We start from the raw sequence: 20,243 nt of genomic DNA, 5'->3' as shown, positions 1-20,243 counted from the left end.
TTTACTAAGGTACCATTTAACTCACTGGATATTAAAACAGAACTTCCCAGGATATTGATATTATTATGCATATAAACATTCATTTGTTTTACAATTATACTTTAATAATTAAGTCTGCAGGTTTTTTATTACAGTTCTCTGTGGCCTCACTATTGACTATATTCTACTCAACATGCATCATGTATAACCTAATTTTTAATAACAATATAAAATGCTATTGTCTGCAAAACATTTATTATTCTTCAGCATGTCTCTAAATACTTTATTTTTAATCTATAGGCTGTGTTCAGAAACAATGGCTTAATTTGCTTATAATACTAAGCCAGTATTTAAATTCTAGGTCTTTGTGCATCTTTGAATAAACCTGAGTCTAGAGTATATGTGCTCTATTTGCTTTCTCCTGCTGTGTATAAGGGACTCCTACTAAGTTTGAGTCCACTTTTCAAACAGCCAGCGTCTTACAATGGTTTAGTATTTAAAAAATCTACTAGATTTACCAGATCTACTAAATTTACTAGATTGTAAAAAAAAAAATCTAGTTAATTAAAGCAGCAAAACAATTCAAATGACTTAACTTGAAAATGGACCATATTTAGATTTCAGCCTCAAATTCTAATATAAAAAAAGACCCCTGATCAAATTTATATGCTCCCTCAATAACTTTGATGCTAAATTATCCTGAAGACTGTCACATCATGGATTCCACATTCACCTTCCCTATTTGACTTCTATATGGACTTCGTTTACTCAGGCTAATCACAGCCTCCCCAAAAAAGAGCCTTCAAATAAACCTTCTTGCTTTGATTGTCCCCAGTTATTGTCTATGACTCGCCCACAAGCCTCAAGGTCTTACAGCTTCAACCTGAACCCAGGGATCCTCTTCTTACAGGTCAAACCCTGAATAAACAAGGCCTGTCAGAGAGCAGAACAATGAATTTAATAAATCAAACTTATTATTTCAGGAGTTCAGTTATAGGGCGGTGTCTAAAAGAGCCTGGAAGTACTTTCCAGAAAGGAGCGTTAGTCTTGAGCAGAAACACAACATGCAGAGATGACTGGGAGAGGTTTTCATGTACCGTAATTTTTGGACTATAAAATGTACTTCCCCCCCCCCAAAAGAGGGTGGAAATGTTGGTGCATCTTATACACCGAATGCAGCCATTTTTGGCCTACTGAAACCCTGCCCCACGTGTCCCATTTTTGCCAAGTACAGCCCCATTTTTCGCAAAAACGGAACGCACAGAGTGTTTGGGAGGCCTACAGAGTGCTCCTGGCAGCCGGGGAGGGCAAAAACTTTTTTTTTCTTGTTTACCTCTTCGAAATCTTGGTGCGTCTTATACTCCAGTGAATCTTATAGTCCGAAAAATATAGTATATCCCTGTCACCTACCTCATCAGTGGTCAAGCAAACACCAAACAAGGACTGCATATATGAATGTATATGAATGAACAATAAAATCTAAATCTGCTCTCGTGCCTCTATGAGGTAACAAGTCATTGGTTGGATTTATGATTTGTTTTAACCATGGTTATGGAATAAGCCACAATGATTGAGTTCATATACACCACATTAAAGCAAACCATTTGTTGGCTTAGCATTGCCTGTGAACTGAACACAATGAGCAATGATAGGCTGCCTAAAGATCCACTCTCCTTTTTATCCATATCAACTTTTATCCTCAGGTCCCGTGGTCACACTAGATCTCATTTTACATAAACAATTTTTTAAATTCACTATTTCACTAAAGTAGTACTTAACAGAAAAAGAAATAGAACTACCTTGCTTTCCTCTGGCTCATCTTTCATAACCTACATGGCATAGGACCTGGGTATTTGCGGGACCGCCTTCTGCCGCCGATAGCCTCCCACCAACCAGTACGCTCCCACAGAGAGGGACTCCTCAGGGTGCCGTCAGCCAGGCAATGTCGGCTGGCGACATCCAGGGGGAGGGCCTTCTCTGTGGCAGCTCCCGCCCTCTGGAACGATTTGCCCCCGGAGATACGAAGGATATCGGATCTCCGGGTCTTTCGCCGTGCCCTGAAAACTTTTCTTTTCCATCAAGCAGGGCTGGCGTGACCCCCCCCCTTTTTTTTAGTTTTTTAGTTGTTTAGCTTTTAATTTGTCAATGGGTTTTAATTCGAATTGTTTTATAATTGGGCCAAAGTATATAATTCTTTTAATAATTTTAAATTTTGTATTGTTATGTGTTTTAGTTTTGGCTGTGCACCACCCTGAGTCCACTAGGAGAAGGGCGGTATACAAATTGAATAAAATAAATAAAATAAATAAATAAATTTATATATGAGCTGCAAAATTCTAGACTACATGTAGATAACAGTAGCAGAGATATTGAAAACTCTCTTTGCTGCCACCTGGTAAATGTCTAAGATTTTGCAGTCCTGTTGTGCTATTACAGTACAGGTAGTCCTCGACTTACAACAGTTCACTTAATGACCGTTCAAAGTTACAACGGCACTGAAAAAAGTGACTTATGACCATTTTTCACACTTATGACCATTGCAGCATCCCCATGATCACACGATTTACATTCAGATGTTTGACAACTGACTCACATTTATGACGGTTGCAGTATCTCGGGGACATGTGATAACTTTTTACTAGCTTCTGACAAACAAAGTTAATGGGGAAACAAGAGTCACTTAACAACTATGTGACTAATTTAACAACTGCAGTGATTCACTTAACAAATGTGGCAAGAAAAGTCATAAAATGGGGCAAAACTCAGTTAAAAAATTTCTCACTTAGCAACATAAATTTTGGGCTCAATTCTGGTCATAAGTTGACCTGTACTATCAATATATCATCAGTGCTAGTGGTAAAGAGGTTCAGATAATCAACATTACTTTCAAAATAAAGAAAGGTCATAATCCAACTTAATAGCATAATAAGAACAAATGAGTATATTTTCTGTACTTGAATAAGGATGGAAAATAATATTGCTGTTTATCCTCACAGAACATTCATATCCTATCCAAAACATTTCCACATGTGGGAAATTCCAAAATATGATAGATGCCAGGACTAATATATAGCATTCTGAATCAAACTTTACTATTTTTCTCTGATAATGATGAATAGTGTGTAATCCATCAAGCAAACATGAGATGGTCTCAATTTTATTTCTCTACAATATCCATTGATAGTTTTTGATTATCCATGGTGAAATGGGAAATCTCTTCTATACCAACGGCCTGGGTTTTTTTTGGTTTTTTTTTTTTTATTTGATTTATATGCTGCCCTTCTCCAGAGACTCAGGGCGGCTTACAATGCGTTAAGCAATAGCCTTCATACTTTTGTACATTTATACAAAGTCAGCTTATTGCCCCCACAAACTGGGTCCTCAATTTACCCACCTTAGAAAGGATGGAAGGCTGAGTCGACCTTGAGCCTGGTAAGAATTGAACTCGCAGTAATTGCAGGCAGCTGGATGTTAAATGATGCCTTAGGAGGCATTAGCCTCCTACGCCACTCAGGCTCCTGTTATTTGAAGTATATTGTGACCCAGTGTTAATTGTTTTAGATTTTATTGTTCATTCATATGCATTCATATCTGCAGGAAATAAATACAAACCCACATCCAAACACAAAATATTTAAAACTTTATTAACTGCTGTCTCAAAAGAGAGATTTGTTTGTGCTCTTAGGTGAGAATTTTCATAATGTTTAAGCCCTTAAATGCTCCAGGATTTCAGATATGGAATTCTTCATTTACTTCCATGATCTAAATCTATTTTAATACAATCCTTTTAAGCACCTGATGTATAAAGCACCGCCTGCTTTATAAAAAACAAAGTTCTATGTAATAGTATTATATAGCACCATGATGGAGAACCTATGGCACGCAGCGCCCTTTCTGATGGCATGCAAGCCATCACCACAGTTCAGCTCCGCTGCACATGCGCGCATGTCTCCCGCCAGCCAGCTGGTCTTTGGGTCTCTGCTGCGCATGCGCGGGGTGCGTGTGGGGAGCACGCATGCATGCTTGAGGGCACATACGCAGGGCATGTGCATGTGCCACGTTGTACTTTGGGGGTTCAGGCACGCGCATGCATTCATGCATTCACGCATGCACGCTTTGGGCACTCAGTCCGGAAAAGGTTAGCCATCACTAATATAGAGGAAAGAAATTTGTGAATGTTATGAACTCAAAGTGTCTGACAGTTAAACAATGTGATCCTGATTCTCCTCCTGGCCCAGCACTAAAATGCCATGGGATTCAGGGAGGTTTAGTGCTGAAAAGCCAATTCTTCTAGACAGGGGTGTCAAACTGGCGGCCCATGGGCCGGATGCATCACACGCAGGCCACGCCCACCCCAGCTCTGCAAATGGGGAATATTGCAAAAGTCACATGATGGCAACGTGACATGGCGAGTATGACAGAACGTTTCAGAGTTACGTTTCAGAATAAATATTGGTAATGCCAAATTTCAATTTCATTTTATACTGAAAACAGCAGAAATTTCCACTCTGAAGCCACCACTGCATAACAATAACAACTAAATGGCAGAGATAGCTAGTCCAGTTGCACGTTATCCCCCTTGAAGAGGGCAATGTGGTTTTGTTTGCCCTCACAGACTTCAATCCATGAACAATTTTGATAGGCTATGAGATCCCAAATCAATTGTGATTGCCACGAAGGCTCAAACAGAGCTGAAAACATGATTCTGACACAGAACGAAATTCTGAATCTGGTGGCTAAAGAGAGAAGGCACTCTCCCTCACATATGGGAACACTGCTCTTTTTTAAAAAACACAGGATTTTCACTGAAAATATTCCTAAATGTAAATATGTGACTGTCCTGAGAACTAGATAACTGTAAATGTATGACTATATCTAATAGCTTCTAGCCTTATATATATAATAAGCATTTTCTGTACGATATAGATTATCAAAATAAGCATCGCACTAAGGTTTTTTTACTTGGACATTGGATATTTTCCGTTTAATAAAGTTGATTCTAAAATGAGTTAGTATTAATTTTTTCCTATAATATCTTCCAAGCACATTGCTGGCATGCATTTGTTATTATTGGCGTTCTCTTGTAACGTTCTAACTGACCTAATTGTGGGCTCTGGCCTAAAAAACTGACACGTTTCATGGAAAGGGGACAAATGTTAAGAGAGGATGTGATCTGGAAAAAAAATATATCCTGTACTTTGACGAACGAGGAAATTATGTTTTCCTCTGTTTCCTTATATTGAGATTTACAAAACTCTTGACAACAGAAAGTTAGCTATTAGAATAGTTGAAAATACAAGTATTATTTATAGTCTACAATGGTTTCTATTCTCATCAGATCAAAGCTGCTCAATAGTTAAGACTTCCTTGTGCAACAATCTATGCATGTATATTCAAAAAAAATGAGTGTGTCTTACAGTGCTTAGTCCCTGGTAAGTGTCTATAATCCAGTAGACATGTGCCAGAATCTTACTTTTTAATGCACAATAGATGTTGAAATACACACTAATCTGAGTAGGTCTGACATTGTGGTATGTCTAAGGGGAATACTGGGTAGGAAATGTTTTTATATACCTAATGTAATATCTGCCTAATTCTAATTGCAATAAAAGTCAAAACAAAGAGTAAAGAATGCACAGAATATATAAAGAGCACAATTCCACAGTGCAAAAAGAAGGGAGGGTGACTAGATCCAGACACTGATTGATTTTGTGAATCTAATCAGAAAATTCATACCCATTCCTCTATCATCAGTGCACTATGTAAACAGAAGTAAGCATTTGATTATCTTTAACTGAATAAGCAGGAATGAATCACTAGTTTTAAAAAAAGATTGTTAGATTACCTGGCATACTGTATCTGAAAAAGGAAAATCAATTTGGAGATCCTGCATTATGTATAGTAGGTGTAAATCAGACTGCATAATATGGTGGGGGAAGTATTTAAAAGCAACTTCCTTACTAAATTTATCAGAAACCTGGAAACTGCTTTCTTGGACCAGTAATCAGAACATAATTCACCTTATCTAGTTATTGAAATAAAGTATATGACCCCCTTAGGAGCTCTGGGTAACATACAAAGTATTTATAGGAAAAAATATAAATAAAAACAATCTTAGAATGTAACAGATATAAAATACAAAAGCTAAAACCATTAACAGTATTAAACTTCAAAAAATAAATAAGCTTCAATTCTGTCTTAAACTATAGGAAAGAAATTGAGTGTTCCAATTGCAGTGTCAGAGAGTTGTTAAGGCACCAGGCTAAAATCTGGGAGACTCTGTTGTAATCCTGGCTTCAGGCACAAAGCCAGTTAGGTGGTTTTGGTCGTCATGCTCTCTCAGCCCTAGTCATTTCAGAAATCTTGCCAAAAACAACAACAACAACACAGTCAAGTGACTCAAAGGATTTCCACGACCCCTGCTGTTGTGACTCCGACCCCCGAGGCCGACTTATTGGAGGGAGAAGGCTCCGAACATGAAGGAGAGGAGTTGGCCAGGCCTCCCTCTCCAGGACCCTCCTCTCTGGCAATCCCTCAGGTGTTTCCCGCAGGAGAAGAGATTGGCCAGGAGCCAGGTATCTCCTCGCAATCGGACAGTGACGGAGATAAGTCTTGGCTGGATCCACGCCAGCGTCGGAGAGACAAGCACACGCAGCAGAAAAGGAGGCGTGCCAGAGATTAAGCTGAGTCACTGGACCACACCCCACAGGGGATAAAAGGGGTGAGGTGGCCATTCAGACTCTGTGACGGACAAAACTAACTACTAGCGAGTCACATTGTATCTTTGAAACAACGTTATCTGCCTTGGATTTAATACGGACTGGACTTGACAATTCTTGAACTGTGTGTATCTTGTTTGGATTTATCTGTCGGAGGAACAACCCCTCCCTCTATGAGTAAAGTTCTTGGCAAGCAGCTACTGGGTTGCTGCCAATCCTCTTATCGAAAGAATTTGTTGTCTGCCAGTTTTATTTAACCCCTGACTATCTGTTTGTGTGTGTGTGTGAAACGGGGACAGAACACCAGCCCCCCAAAAAACCAAATCCAAATATCAGAGCCCTAATACTAATGACACTCAAACTAAGGATGCTCTTGAATTTCCTAGCATGAAATCTGTATAGCTACTTGGACTCTTGGTTTTTCTGTGTCACACTCGATATTGTCCCTAGAAGTCATCTCTATATGATCTGAGATGCTAGTATGAAAGAAGTTGAGTGTACGAGGAACTGACATGGCAACTGAGAACCAAGGGTGCATCTAGATCAGTGGTTCCCAACTTTTTTTTGCCATGCCCCACTTAAGCATCTCTAAAATCCTGATCCCCCCCTCCCCCCCGGTGACCTATAATTCTTACTTTACTCAAAAAGGGAACTCTACTCACGCGGAGGAAGCCTAAAAGGCCATTAACTTGGTATAAACAAGGTTCAAATTGCCCCCGTTAAAATTCAAATTGCCCCGTGTGGGGCATGGGCCCCACGTTGGGAACCACTGATCTAGATCCTGACTTATATTATGAGCCCCTCCAAATCTTCTAAGGTCAATACAATGTAGAACTAAAAGTAACATTTAGTCAATGCATAGTTCATGCAGGGGCAGGAAAGGGCATGTTTGAACTAAAGAGATAATAACCAGCGCTATGTGCATAGCCATATATACTTCAAATCATATTTTCCCTTTCAAATCCAGATCACTCATATTCCTAATATGAAATACTACAGTAAATTATTTATCTCTAATAGTCACTAATGACATGCTATTGTTGTACAGCATCACATTACATGGATACGCCTAAATAGATCTAAATAGTGGTTTGTCAGAAAAAAAAAGATTTAGAAGCCCAAGAGCCTTCATAGTTAAGATGGAATGTAAATAGGTATCAAATTAATGCTAGTCCATCAAAAGTGATATCAGTCAAAGAAATATCAGTTCAGTTACAATTTCTGTTCAATTTTACAAAGGACCCAAATATTTAAAGATGGAGAGGATGAGGAATTTTGACTCTATAACACTGTTGGGATGTTGTTGATGTTGTTGTTTTGCTATTGTCCTTCAATGAATGTGCCATTTTAATTCTAATTCTGTTGGTGGCTTCATTTATCTACACTGAGAAATTTAAAAGAATCCAATGAAAAATGCCCATAATTTGCTAAAACCTAACACTGGTTCAGATAGATGTAAAATTGCCAGGACCGGTCCTTAAACATACCGTGGAACCTTTTGGAATTGCTGCATCTCGCTTGTCCTTCAATGAATGTGCCATTTTAATTCTAATTCTGTTGGTGGCTTCATTTATCTACACTGAGAAATTTAAAAGAATCCAATGAAAAATGCCCATAATTTGCTAAAGCCTAACACTGGTTCAGATAGATGTAAAATTGCCAGGACCGGTCCTTAAACATACCGTGGAAGCTTTTGGAATTGCTGCATCTCGCTTACCTGCACAGATTTCTCCACCATAGGTTTCACATACCCATTCATGACATTCACATAATGGCCCATAATATTTGCCTGGCTCAGTCACTTGACAGATGCAGACCCCACAGTCACATTGGCCTCTGCCGCTGCACATTTTTCCACCTGGGATTTGGCATCGCTGCTCTGACTCGGATCGGGAAAGTCTGCAAGATGGGGTGCTTTTTAAACCGCTCCTGAAGAGGATGAAAAAAATAGCAAGTAGACATGGGCATTCATCCTCATCGTCTCATTTTAGCCATTGTCTATCCACTGTAGGATGAAGGCTTCTTCTGCATGTTTCCAACCTATATGCTTCTGAGCTTTCTTGCTGATGTCATTGATCTATCTTGTTTTAGGTCTCTTTTGTGGACACTTTTTATCAAGTGGGATCCATTCTATGACTGCCTTGGTCTACTTGCCATCAGTTCTTCTTGCTATGTGACCAACCCATTTCCATTTCAATTCTTTTACTCTCTTGATGAGATCACATACTTTCGCTTTTGTTCTCTGGTCACAGGGGTATTACCGCTATGAAAAACAAAAAAAACAAAAGAAACCCAAACCAAATGTTCATAGCATTCTTTTCTTCTGCAAAGACCACACAATCTGAATTAGCCCCTGGATAAACCATTCTGTCAGCCACACATTTACTAAAATGGATCCGCACTTCTGCTTCTGCTGATCTGCAAATAAACTATTTCATAGGATGCTGAAAAGATTCCAGAATAAAAAGGATGGTGCTTACTATGAGTGCACAGCGTTTTGGATTTGATTCCAAAAAGGTGCTTCAGAAGCATGTAAATTTCAGTGTAAGACTTCCTGCAACTTTTTAAAGCAGCCTGGTCTTCTCAAAATCATGAGACCTGACACAGCTGCTTTAAACAGTTGCAGGCAACTGTTCTGCTTATAAATTTATGTGTTCTGAAGCATCTTTTGGGAACTGAAACCGAAGCACTGCACAATCCTAAGACTGACTCATCCATAGAGAGCTATAAAGAAGTCATCTAACATAGAACCATTGTTAGCAAAAATGTTTGGCCAAGTTGTCCAAGTAATCAAACATGTCAACTCTATTTTTGACCATTCATTTATTTCCCGTAAGCAAATTCATCTTTGAAACCTTTCTATAGGAATTTATTATATTGCAAAGTATCGGACTTTTGTAATTATAGCTCACCAGTTCTACATTCCCCAAAAGAAAGTTTCAGATTGTTGTTAATGGGATTGATTTTAAGAGACTAATCTAGATAAAGGAACCACTAAGGTGTCAAAACTTTCAAGTCCTATCCCAGGTTTTAAGTATAGAGGTAAACATTCAAGGCTATACAAATGCCAGGCCAGGGTCTTTTCAGTACTCCTGGATACATTGCTAGTCTCATAACCAGAATTTTTGAAGATGTATGCATTTCTTTATTATTGGTATTTCTGAGTCAGGGCTTTTAGCAGACATGAGTTTAAATGGAATAGCATGAAACTGGCAGCCCTGACCGGCAAGTTTATAAATGAGTAGATCAGATTAAATGGAAACTATTTAAAGACCCAGATACACTTTGGAAAGTCCCCTTTTGCACTCAAGGGGGCACTACATTCAAAATTCAAGACCAGCTTAGCCTATCCCCACTCATTCGGAGTATTGATGTACGGCATGTAAGACAAACGGTACATCAAGAGATTTGTTTTTGCATCAAAACGGGATTTCTGCTTAAATTTACAGAGACAAGCAGCAGTTTGAGGAAATAACAAGCCATAGACGCTCTCTATTTAGCAGCACTTTCTCCCTGCACCCTGTTGTCCAGACCTGAAAGCTTATTGCTAAAGCAGACTGATAGAGCTTACCGCGGGGACAAGGATGAACTTTGTGGAATAGCAGGCAACAAAATGAAGACTGAAGAGGCGAATAGCAGCAGCACCAAGCCGAGAAAGCCCTTTGTATGCATGATTAAATCCAAGGGCGGCGGTAAGAGTTCTCCTGGAGAGTTCAAACACAGAGACCCATTCGGCTTGCTATGTTCTGAGCTGGCCAAAACCAGCTCCTTCCCCCACTGTGCTCCACCAAGTGCCTTTGATTAGCTGTCTGGAAGCTGGATTTGGGTAGCATCCTGGAAGGAAAGGCTAGTGCCAAACCCTGAACTTTACAGTCTAGGCTGGGAAGTAATTAGAAACAGTTGTACAGCCAGATGGCTTATTTTGACATAATAAAGTATCCTGTTTATGGTTTTGAGCTAACACTTTTGATTCTAAAAGCCTTTGGGACACCTTTTTCCAGAAGTGATCTTTGATGAATGGAGGTTTGTGATAGTGATGGTAAAAAGATTGGGAGAAATATGACCTTTGGGAAGTCTAGTCATACTCAGTGTAGCATTAAAAGCACAGGTGAATGCTTCAAATTCTTCAGTGGAGAAGGAAAAAGAGAAAGTGACTTGGTGCTTCCCCTCCCTCTTAGCCAGCAGAAGCAGTACATTAGAAGCTGTTCCTGCTGACCTTCAGGATGTCAAGCTGACAACGACTGCAGTGTCCAAGCATCTGCTCAATGTAAGAGATGTAATCAGTTTTCAAACATCACACAGGAGCAAAACTAGGCTTGTCACTATGCATTTGACTGCATGTAGGCAAAACACACAGAACACAGATCCACAAACGTGTATTTCCTGTGTTCATAATTAGATATTCCCCCCCAAGCACTTATCTTTTTGACAGGGCAAAGAATCTATAAAACAGTGGGTGCTCTCTATATTTATTTGCTGATGCATAGATGTGAAGGCACTGAAATAATCAGCTTAGGCAGGTACATCTTTTGGAGGCTCAAAAAAGGCAAGATGCTGTTACAATGGTAGAATCGCAGCCTCTCTTCTTATGCCGAGTCCAGGAAAAAAGTGAGAGAGGAAGCTGGGCTATAATCAAATTACATTTCACTAATCCTGGTTTGTTGAATATCTTATACAAAAGGTGCAATAGCATTTTATATATTCAGATTTTCCCCTCGTTAAATACCTGCCACCGGGGGATAGGAAGTCATAAAAAGAGAAATACTTAACCTTTCCACTCAGAGTGGCTATACAGTGCTGGAGGGAATATTTAATATCTGCTATTGGTGCAATAACTTGCTTTGTATGGTACTGAAAAGGTATTTTTATTGAAACTTTAGAAAAACATTACTGTACTTTCTTCTAAAGTCTATAAGCATTGCCGAGCATACAGGATGAAAGTCCTTCCATGTTCCATGTCTTAGATCAGAGGTCTCCAAACTTGGCAACTTTTAAGACTTGTGGACTTCAACTCCCAGAATTCCTTAGCAAAGCAAAGCTGGCTGAGGAATTCTGGGAGTTGAAGTCCACAAGTCTTAAAGTTGCCAAGTTTGGAAACCCGTGTCCTAGATCCTCTTATCTTTTATTTTTTTCTCACATTTATTTATTATTATTTTATTTCATCTTTATTATTTTCATAATAATACTTTCATTTTCATTTTGTAAAAATAAATATTTTATTTTTATAAATAACTCAAGGTGGTGAACATACATAATGCTCTTCCCTCTTATTTTCCCTACAATAACCCTATGAGGTGGGTTGGAGTGAGCGAGAGTGACTGGCCCAAATTTACCTGGCCAGCTTTCATGGTTAAGGCAGAACTCATAGTCTCCTAGTTTCTACCCTAGTGCCTTAACCACTAGACCAAATATTTCCACTATCACTTTCCCATGCTTATTTAAAGGCCCTGAAGAAATCAAAATGCAGGTCTGACTGAACATCTTCAGTGAGGCCTGGTAGGAAGGAAGACTAAATAAGGAAGCAAGTCAACGGCCTGCATCAGCTGTTAGTTGAGGGGATAGAAAGAGGGGTGGGCTGCTGGGGGTTAGCAGGTATTTGGGAGAACCTCTAGCTAAGATTCTGTGCAGTTCAGAGAACCCTCAAATCCCACCCTTGGCTGGCCCCGCCCATCCCACTCCGCCCCTCTCAGGAGTCCCCAAGCGGCCCATTTTGGATGCAGGTAAGTGCAGGGTGCACGCAGAGGCTCAGGGAGGGGGGAAAACGGGCCTACCGGAAGTTTGGGAAGTTCCAGAGGGCCTCCAGAGACTCGGGAGGCTGTTTTTGCCCTCCCCGAGGCTCAAGGAAAGCCTCCGGAGCCCGAGGAGGGCAAAATCGCCCCTCCCCCACCATGGTGCAGGAGGCCAACTAGGCCATGCCCACCATGGTCATACACACCCAGCAGCCGGGCAGAGAACCCCTTTCTAAAATTTTTGAAGCCCACTCCTGGATAGAAACATGTATTCATGGTAAACATACATTTCAAGACTGTCAGCCCTTGGAACATCACCTCAGTGTCCTACACAGTCGCACCATTCCAGTAGTTTATTATTCTGTACTGTTCCTAAAGATGGCAGTTCTTTAGTTAGTATCAACCTTCATAGGTACAAAATTTTTCCCAAAAACCTAGAACGTTGTAATGTATTAATGTAGTATACATGCAGGTCCAAGCAGTGTGGCCTTTTGTAACTGACAGATGGCAATTTTGTTGGTGTGCAGATTTTCTAAGTGCTGCCTGCGATGTTTAATATGATATCCAGTGCACTGGTAACCTCTGGGACTACCATGGCCAGTTTATGCTATTATACTCTTTCAACTTTGATTTTCAGACCTTGATACTCTCTCCAATTCTTTGTCTTTTATTCTATCATATGCCACATCAATTATCAATAATTTCTTCCTTTAAGTCACAGTTAAATTTGATATGTTATAGGACAAGGTTTCATCAGTTTGTATTTGGAAATCCCACAATATTTTAACTTGCTCAGTTTCAGCTACTTTTTTTTACTATATATTCGTACCATTTTTTCATTATTGGCACATGGTAACTTTTTTACGAATGTTGAAATGAATCATTTTGGCAACGGTGTTATGTCATTGTTTATAATCAGTTTGTGTGATCTTCTCATATGAACTGAACATCTGAACTACTATTCCATCTGCTTCTATGTATAATCTTCCCAAAATCATTTGATGGTGTTTTTTTCAAATTCTGGCCTAAATTAGCTTGAATAGCTTGCTCTTGTGAGCAGCCAAAATCAAGCCTTCAGTTCTTTTTTTTAATGTTCCAGTTGTAGTTCCAGGCTTCATTTTCATCCACTTTTCCTTCAATCTTTCATAGAAATTGACTGTCAGGTCTGTCACCTCTTTCTTTCCTAAATATTTAAGTTGGGGCAGGTCTGACATTGACCATTTAAACCATTTCCTTGCCAGCATATTGTTCATGTTTTTATTATTTTAATACTCATATTTTGTTTTCTGTACATTCAGTAAGTTACAGTAAGTAACTTGCATCAATGGTTGTTCTTGGCTGTCTTTTAAATTATCAGTCAATGCATGCTTTTGTTCTTTATTATTAAGTAAATTAATTAATAATAAATTAAATTCATTATTACCATTATGGTTGATTGCACAGCCACATATTCAGACAAACTGGCATTTTTTAGCCACTTATGGAGTCCTTCCCAAGGATCTGGGATAGGCAGTTGCTGTTTGATGATATTAATGCATATACCTTCCCTTACGGTACCATTGTAACATGTAAGCTATTCCAAGCAAAGCTGTGTTTTGTGATTGACTAATGGGAGATTTTGTCAATGCCAATGGTGTTCAAGTAGTACTCCATATGTTTTAGGATGTTTAGTCAAGGCACCTATTACTATTGGTACCTTGCTGTCTTTTATCATAGTCATTGTATTTTTATTTGCAGGTATTCATATTTTGTGATTTTCTCCAATTGTTTCTCTTCTAGCCTGCTATCTCCAAGTACTGAAATATCCAGCATCCAGACTTTTTTGGTCTTTCTTGTTGACAGTTATTAAGTCTGGGGCAACTTGAATTCTAAAATCCCAAAGCATTTTAGCTTCTTTATTTTCTATTACTTTTTTTTTTGGTGGTCTCACCAGTTTTTGCTTGCAGAAAAATCTGTATTTCTTGCAGACATCCAATACACCATTGTTGCTATTTTGTTATGCCATTGTTTGTAGTCAGTCTGTGCAGTCTTCTTGCAGCAGTTAACTAGATGCCCCCCCAGTTTTTTTCCCAGTTTTTTTTTTTTTTTTTTTTTTTTTTTTGCAGAAGTAGCATTTGCTATCTGTTGCTTCTTCTCAATTTTGACTTTACAGTATATGCATTTGTTCTTAAGGCTTGGTCTTGTGCAGTCAGAATTAGTCCCTCTGTCTCTTTCTTCAATTTTCCTGCTTTTAGCCATTGCCAGGACTTCTTGTTATCTCTCCTTTTTTAAAAATGTACTGGCCATGTAATATTTTACCTTGTTATGTTTCTTTTCTATTCTTTCTTTCTTTATTCTTTATTATCTTTCTTCTAGGCCAGCATAATCTCTTGGGTATTCAGTAAGCCTTCATGGTTTAATGCTTCAGTGAGTCTTCTTCCCTGTCCTTCAGATATTCTTCCAATACCCTTTTTTCTTCTTCAACTGTCTGATGTACTTGCAATATTCCACACCTACCAATGTTCCTTGCTACTGTATATACAGTCTGTCAAAGTTGCTGTGGGGGTGAATGCCGTGATTCATTATTTTTTGGTCTTCCTATTCAGGGCTTTTAGTTTTGCTTTAGTCCATTATTACAACTATGTAACTAATATCTGGAATTGCTCAGGTGTTAATTGCCTTGATGGTATTGAGGGGAGAGGGGGATTATATCCCAGAGTTCTGAAAGAACTGGCAGATATGATCTTGCAATCATTGTACCATAACTTTCGAAGTTCTTAGAGCACCGGGGAACTACCTGAATACTGGAAAAAAGCTGATGTGGTTCCCATATTAAAAAAAAAAGGGGGGGGAACCAGTCCAAGGAAACTACAGACCAATCATTCTGGGAAGATCCTGGAAAAGATATTCAAACAACAAATTTGCATACACCTAGAAGCAAAGTTATAATCAGAAGCCAACATGGGTTTGTCAAAAACAGATCATATCAAACCAATCTTATTTCATTCTTTGACAAAGTGACTAAACTAGTGGACCAGTGAAATGCTGAGAAAATAGTATACTTGGATTTCAATAAGGCATTTGACAAAGTAGACAACAAGCTACTTGTTGATAAGTTAGAAAAATGTGGGATAGACAGCAGCACCATCAGTTTTTTAACTGGCTTACAAACTGTATTCAACATGTAATCCTTAATAGAACTATATCCACATAGAGGCAAATAAGCAGTTAGTACCCCAGGATTCCGTTTTAGGCCCAGTACTCTTCATTATCTTCATAAATGATCTAGATGAAAGAATAGAAAGGTAACTCATCAGTTTGTAGATGACACTAAGTGGGCAGGGATAGCCAGTGCTCCAGAAGAGAGGCTCAAGATCCACATGGATCTCAACAGACTTGAACAAAGGGCCCTATTTAACAAAATGAAATTCAGTGTAGAAAAAAGCAAGGTTTTACACTTAGGCAAGAAAAACCAACTGCACAAGTCCAGATTAGGTGAAACCCGGCTCAACAGCAGTAACTGTGAAATGGCTCTTGGAGTCCTGGTGAATCACTTAAATATAAGCCAACAGTGTGCAGCAGCAGCCAAAAAAGCCAATGCAATCCTAAATTACATTAATGGAGGGATAGAATCAAGATAATGTAAAGCCTTAGTAAGACCACACTTAGAATACTGCATCCAGTTTTGATCACCAGAATATAAAAAAGATATTGAGATTCTGGAAAGAGTGCAGAGAAGAACGATAAACATGCTTAGGGGTCTGGAGCTTAAAACATGTGAAAAACCATTGCAAGAATTGGATATGTCTAGTCTAGTGAATAGAAGGACTAGAGGAGACATGATAACAATGTTTCAATATTTGAGGGGCTGCCACAAAGAAGAGGCGGTCAACCTATTTTTCAAAGCACCGAGAGGCAAGAGAAGAAACAATGGATGGAAGCTAAATAAGGAGAGAAGCAACCTAAAACTGAGAAATTTCCTTATAGTGAGAACAATTAACCAGTGGAATGGCTTGCCTTCAGAAGTTGGAGGCTTTTAAGAAGAGACTGGAAAGCCATTTGTCTGAAATGTATAGGGCAGTGCTTTCAAACTCCCAGCCCATAGGCTGGATGCGTCACGTGCTGGCCACGCCCATGCACAGTTTAGCAAAGGGTAAAAAAGTTCAGATACATCACATGATGCTGTGACGTTTGACACCCCTGGTATATAGGGTCTCTTGCTCAAGCAGAAGGTTGGACAAGAAGCTCAAAGGAGGTCTACGAGGCTGCTGGCAGGAAGGCTACCCCACCCCTTCCCACAAGAACATCTGGCTTGAACTGATTTAATTAGAGGAAGGGGGGAGGGTGTCTTCGTAGGAAACAATTTTTTTGCTTTGGTGTGCACTTCCCCAGCCTTTGTAAACTCTATTTTGGATCATGCTTCTGCCCTGTGGACTCTGACCTTGCTTGTGGACCTTGAATCTTGTTAATGACTCACGGATCTTGCCTTGTGGACTTTACACCTTGTTTTTGGACTATGGATGTCCTCCTTGCCTTATGAATCAGCTCTGGTGACTATTGGCTTTAGTTTGTGGGATTGTGTTGCACTGAATGCGGTTGGCTGCTTTCAGGAATGTTTGGGGTGGAATTTTCCTGGCCATTATAGGGCCATTTGTCTTGGGATAGCAAACCAATAAAGGACTTTATTGGTCTGCTATCTTTATTGAAGCCTGCACTTTCCTAGGCAACCTGACAGCATCTTGATTCCTTCATTTGTCAGTATTTTTCCCTTGTTGATGATAAGGGTGACACATTTGTCCAGTCCAAACTCCGTTGCAATATCCGGCTGTATATTATCATTATGGTTCTCTCACAGTCAGCCAGATATTCAGACTAGTTTTGGCATTTTTATCCATCTATTGAGTCCTTCCCAAGGACCCAGGAAGACCGATATCGATGTTTGGTAGTGTTGAAGGTATACTATTCAGCTTCAAGCCCGCCTGACTCCATAGTGTCTATGGATGGCTTACAATTTAAACATTAAAAATAAAACAACATATATTTTTAAAAAAATGCTAACCTGAAAATGAAATCAGAAACCAAAGTGGATCAACCACCATCCTAGTCCTAGGTCTTGGAGAACAGCCAGGTTCTGTAGAACAGCAATCTGTAGAAAATCCAAAGAGTGAGAGCTATACAGATTTCCAGGTGAGATGATTTACAATTGTTTCTCCACAGATGCTTCATAAGTCCACTAGCACTACCAGAATATAATGAGGTTTGGCTGTGCTGCTCTCATGTTAAAAGACAATTACTTGGAAATAAACTCCATGTTATTGTGAGAAAAGATAACAAATCTTATAAATAGTAATATAAAAATCTATTGGTCAGTATGTGCCAAAATTATCCGTTCCTCCATAACATCTAAATTGATTTTTTTTAAAAAAACTGGAGAAGAAATATTGAAGTGAAGAGGGCCAACATACCTATATGTAATTTGCTCAAATCCTGATAGACTCATAATCTGCAATTATATGTCTTTCAAATATTATCTTATCTCATCTTCACATATCAAATCTATTATTACAAGGTCTCTGTACAGATCTTTGCTGCACACTAGTTTGAGCGTCTAAATCAGGGGTTTCCAATCCCCAGTCTGTTGACCGGCACAGGTCCATGGTATGCCAGCAACCAGGCCACGCAAACAAGCGAAGCCCTATCCATGGGATACAGGCAGCATGGAAAATCATGCTGTTCTCACTCGACTCCCAAACGCAACAAACTGTTGTGGCCCGCCAGCGGCCTGCGCAGCTTGTGGCTGATCCCGACGAGGAGGCTGGGGTGATGTCGCGCCAGCAGCCTGTGCAGCCGGCGCTCACGTCGGACAGCGAGGAGGCTGAAGAAGATTTGGTGCCAGGCAGAGACTCAGCCAGGGCCTTCAGAACCTCCAGAGGCTCCTTCAAGTGCAGAGAGTGAAGTGGAGGAGCCTCTCCTCAATGCTCGAGCAAACAGGGCTGCCAAAAGGCAGGAATGGCTACTCAGGAGGAGGAGGTCTCCTCGAGAGTAAAGCTTGGGGCTAATTGGCCACTCCCTTAGCCTATTTAAGTCACACGCAGTTAGCAATTGTTGCTGGAAACAACGTTTAATTATTACGCAGCACATTTTGGATAGTGAGTTTCTTATCACATCTTGGTTTCTGGGCTGGTTGCCAACCTTTGTCGGACTTTGTTTATTCTTTGTACTTTATGTACAGGCTGATAAGGACATATGTACTGAAAGCCTGCATTTTGAAAGGGGTCTGTTTGTAATAAACAGAGTTTTTGGAGCTTGGTATGTGTCACACTCCTTGGGATCCAGAGCTGGGGCAGAACACAAATCCTCTATAGTTAAAACAATGATTCCTTTATAAGGAGCACCAGCAGCTCCAGCAAAAAGTCTCTCTCTCTGACACACAACAGGCTAACAAGCCTGTCCGGCAGGGAGATGAATAGTTGTCTACCACACCTATTTACCTCCATCCCCTGCCTTTTGTCCCCAGAGCTAGGGTGGGGCTTCGCTAGCAGTGGTGGCTCTTCCATCCCAAGAATCGGCCCATAGATTTCCACTGCTCTCCTCTGCCATCCGTGCATCAGGCACTGGACCCAGCTGTTCCTCCTCTTCCTCATCAGCCACCTCCAGACCTGAGGGCTGTTGATTCTCCATTTGAGGGCTGACAGATGGTCCAGGCTCCGCCTCTGTCTCTATCTCTGACAGCTCCATTCCCTCTTCTCCCTTGGAGCTCTCAGTTTGCCTTGATGCTGGCCCTGACTCCCATGCTGCCTCATCTGATTTGGCTGTTAAGAGGGGCCAGTAGCCAACACACACCCCTCCAGTCCGCGGAAAAACCTTTCCCCATGGAACCAGTCCCAAAAGTTTGGGGACCATTGGTCTAAACGAATCACAGGCAAACAACAACTTACTTTCATTTTTATCTCTCATCTGTTCCACTCATTTATTATTTCCACAGTCTCTCCAGACCGAAAGATACCCCCAATCTTGTAAGCACTAGCTGTGTTCTGCATATCTATCTTTTAAGCTTACATAATTTTAACAAAGTTGCACATGTAACTCACTTTGGATTTTTCAACACCATACCATTTATTTATGGACATGCCAAAATAATGGAAGTCTAATCAATCAAAGCAGTGATAAAACTGCATTGTCTTAAGCTTCAAACAGGTTCTTAAAATGTTCCATTTTTTTAAGTTACAGCTGTCCAATGGCAGATAATATGATGGATGAGAAAACACTAGATATGTCTTACATTTATGACTCAGAAAAACTGAACTCTCCCTGTAAGGTTTAAAATATTTCTCAATATAGTCATTCATGAACTCAAGTGAACTTTCTTTTTAAATGTTGATTCCTGCCCATGGTCTTATTAGAATTCTTGTTTAGTAGTAAATGAAATGTTTTTACTTTTAATTATATTCTTTGGGCACAAGAAATAATCCATTTTCTCTACTGGGACATGGGCTTAGAAACAAGACTCCCAAATACATTTTATTACCTCATCTGTATTGCATCCATATACCCTGGAGGGTTTCCTACTGATAAAATCATAGAGTTGGAAGAAGTCTTGTGGTCATAAATTCCAATCCCTGTTGAGGGCAGGAACCAAACAAAAATCATCCCGGATACATAGATTTTATTGCTTTATAATCTTGTAACAAATTTCATTTGACACAGATGACTGGAGATTTACAAGGAAGCTACAACATTCTCAGTTTGGGCAACACCCCCCCATCCTTTCAATGTGCTTATTGCACAGTCGGTTTCGTGATAACTAACTAGGCAATAAAGAGAAAAGCCACTGGGA

At 39.8% G+C, this 20,243-nt stretch overlaps 1 protein-coding gene across 1 annotated transcript in view; it reads right to left on the bottom strand.

Moving 5' to 3' along the window:
- ITGBL1 (integrin subunit beta like 1) overlaps window positions 1-10,534 on the bottom strand; it is a 167,320-nt gene extending 156,786 nt beyond the window's left edge. Inside the window, exons 1-2 of the mRNA XM_034418138.3 lie at window positions 10,270-10,534; window positions 8,416-8,627 (exon numbers count right to left, since the gene is read on the bottom strand). Coding sequence (XP_034274029.1) covers window positions 8,416-8,627; window positions 10,270-10,370 — 313 coding nt within the window. The 5' untranslated portion in view covers window positions 10,371-10,534. The remainder of the gene's footprint in view (window positions 1-8,415; window positions 8,628-10,269) is intronic.
- Window positions 10,535-20,243: the final 9,709 nt, after the last annotated feature.

The sequence above is a fragment of the Pantherophis guttatus genome, chromosome 5, assembly GCF_059756535.1.
Source record: "Pantherophis guttatus breed Tessera chromosome 5, ASM5975653v1, whole genome shotgun sequence".
Taxonomy (NCBI): domain Eukaryota; kingdom Metazoa; phylum Chordata; class Lepidosauria; order Squamata; family Colubridae; genus Pantherophis; species Pantherophis guttatus.
This window is presented reverse-complemented; position numbering and strand designations above follow the sequence as displayed.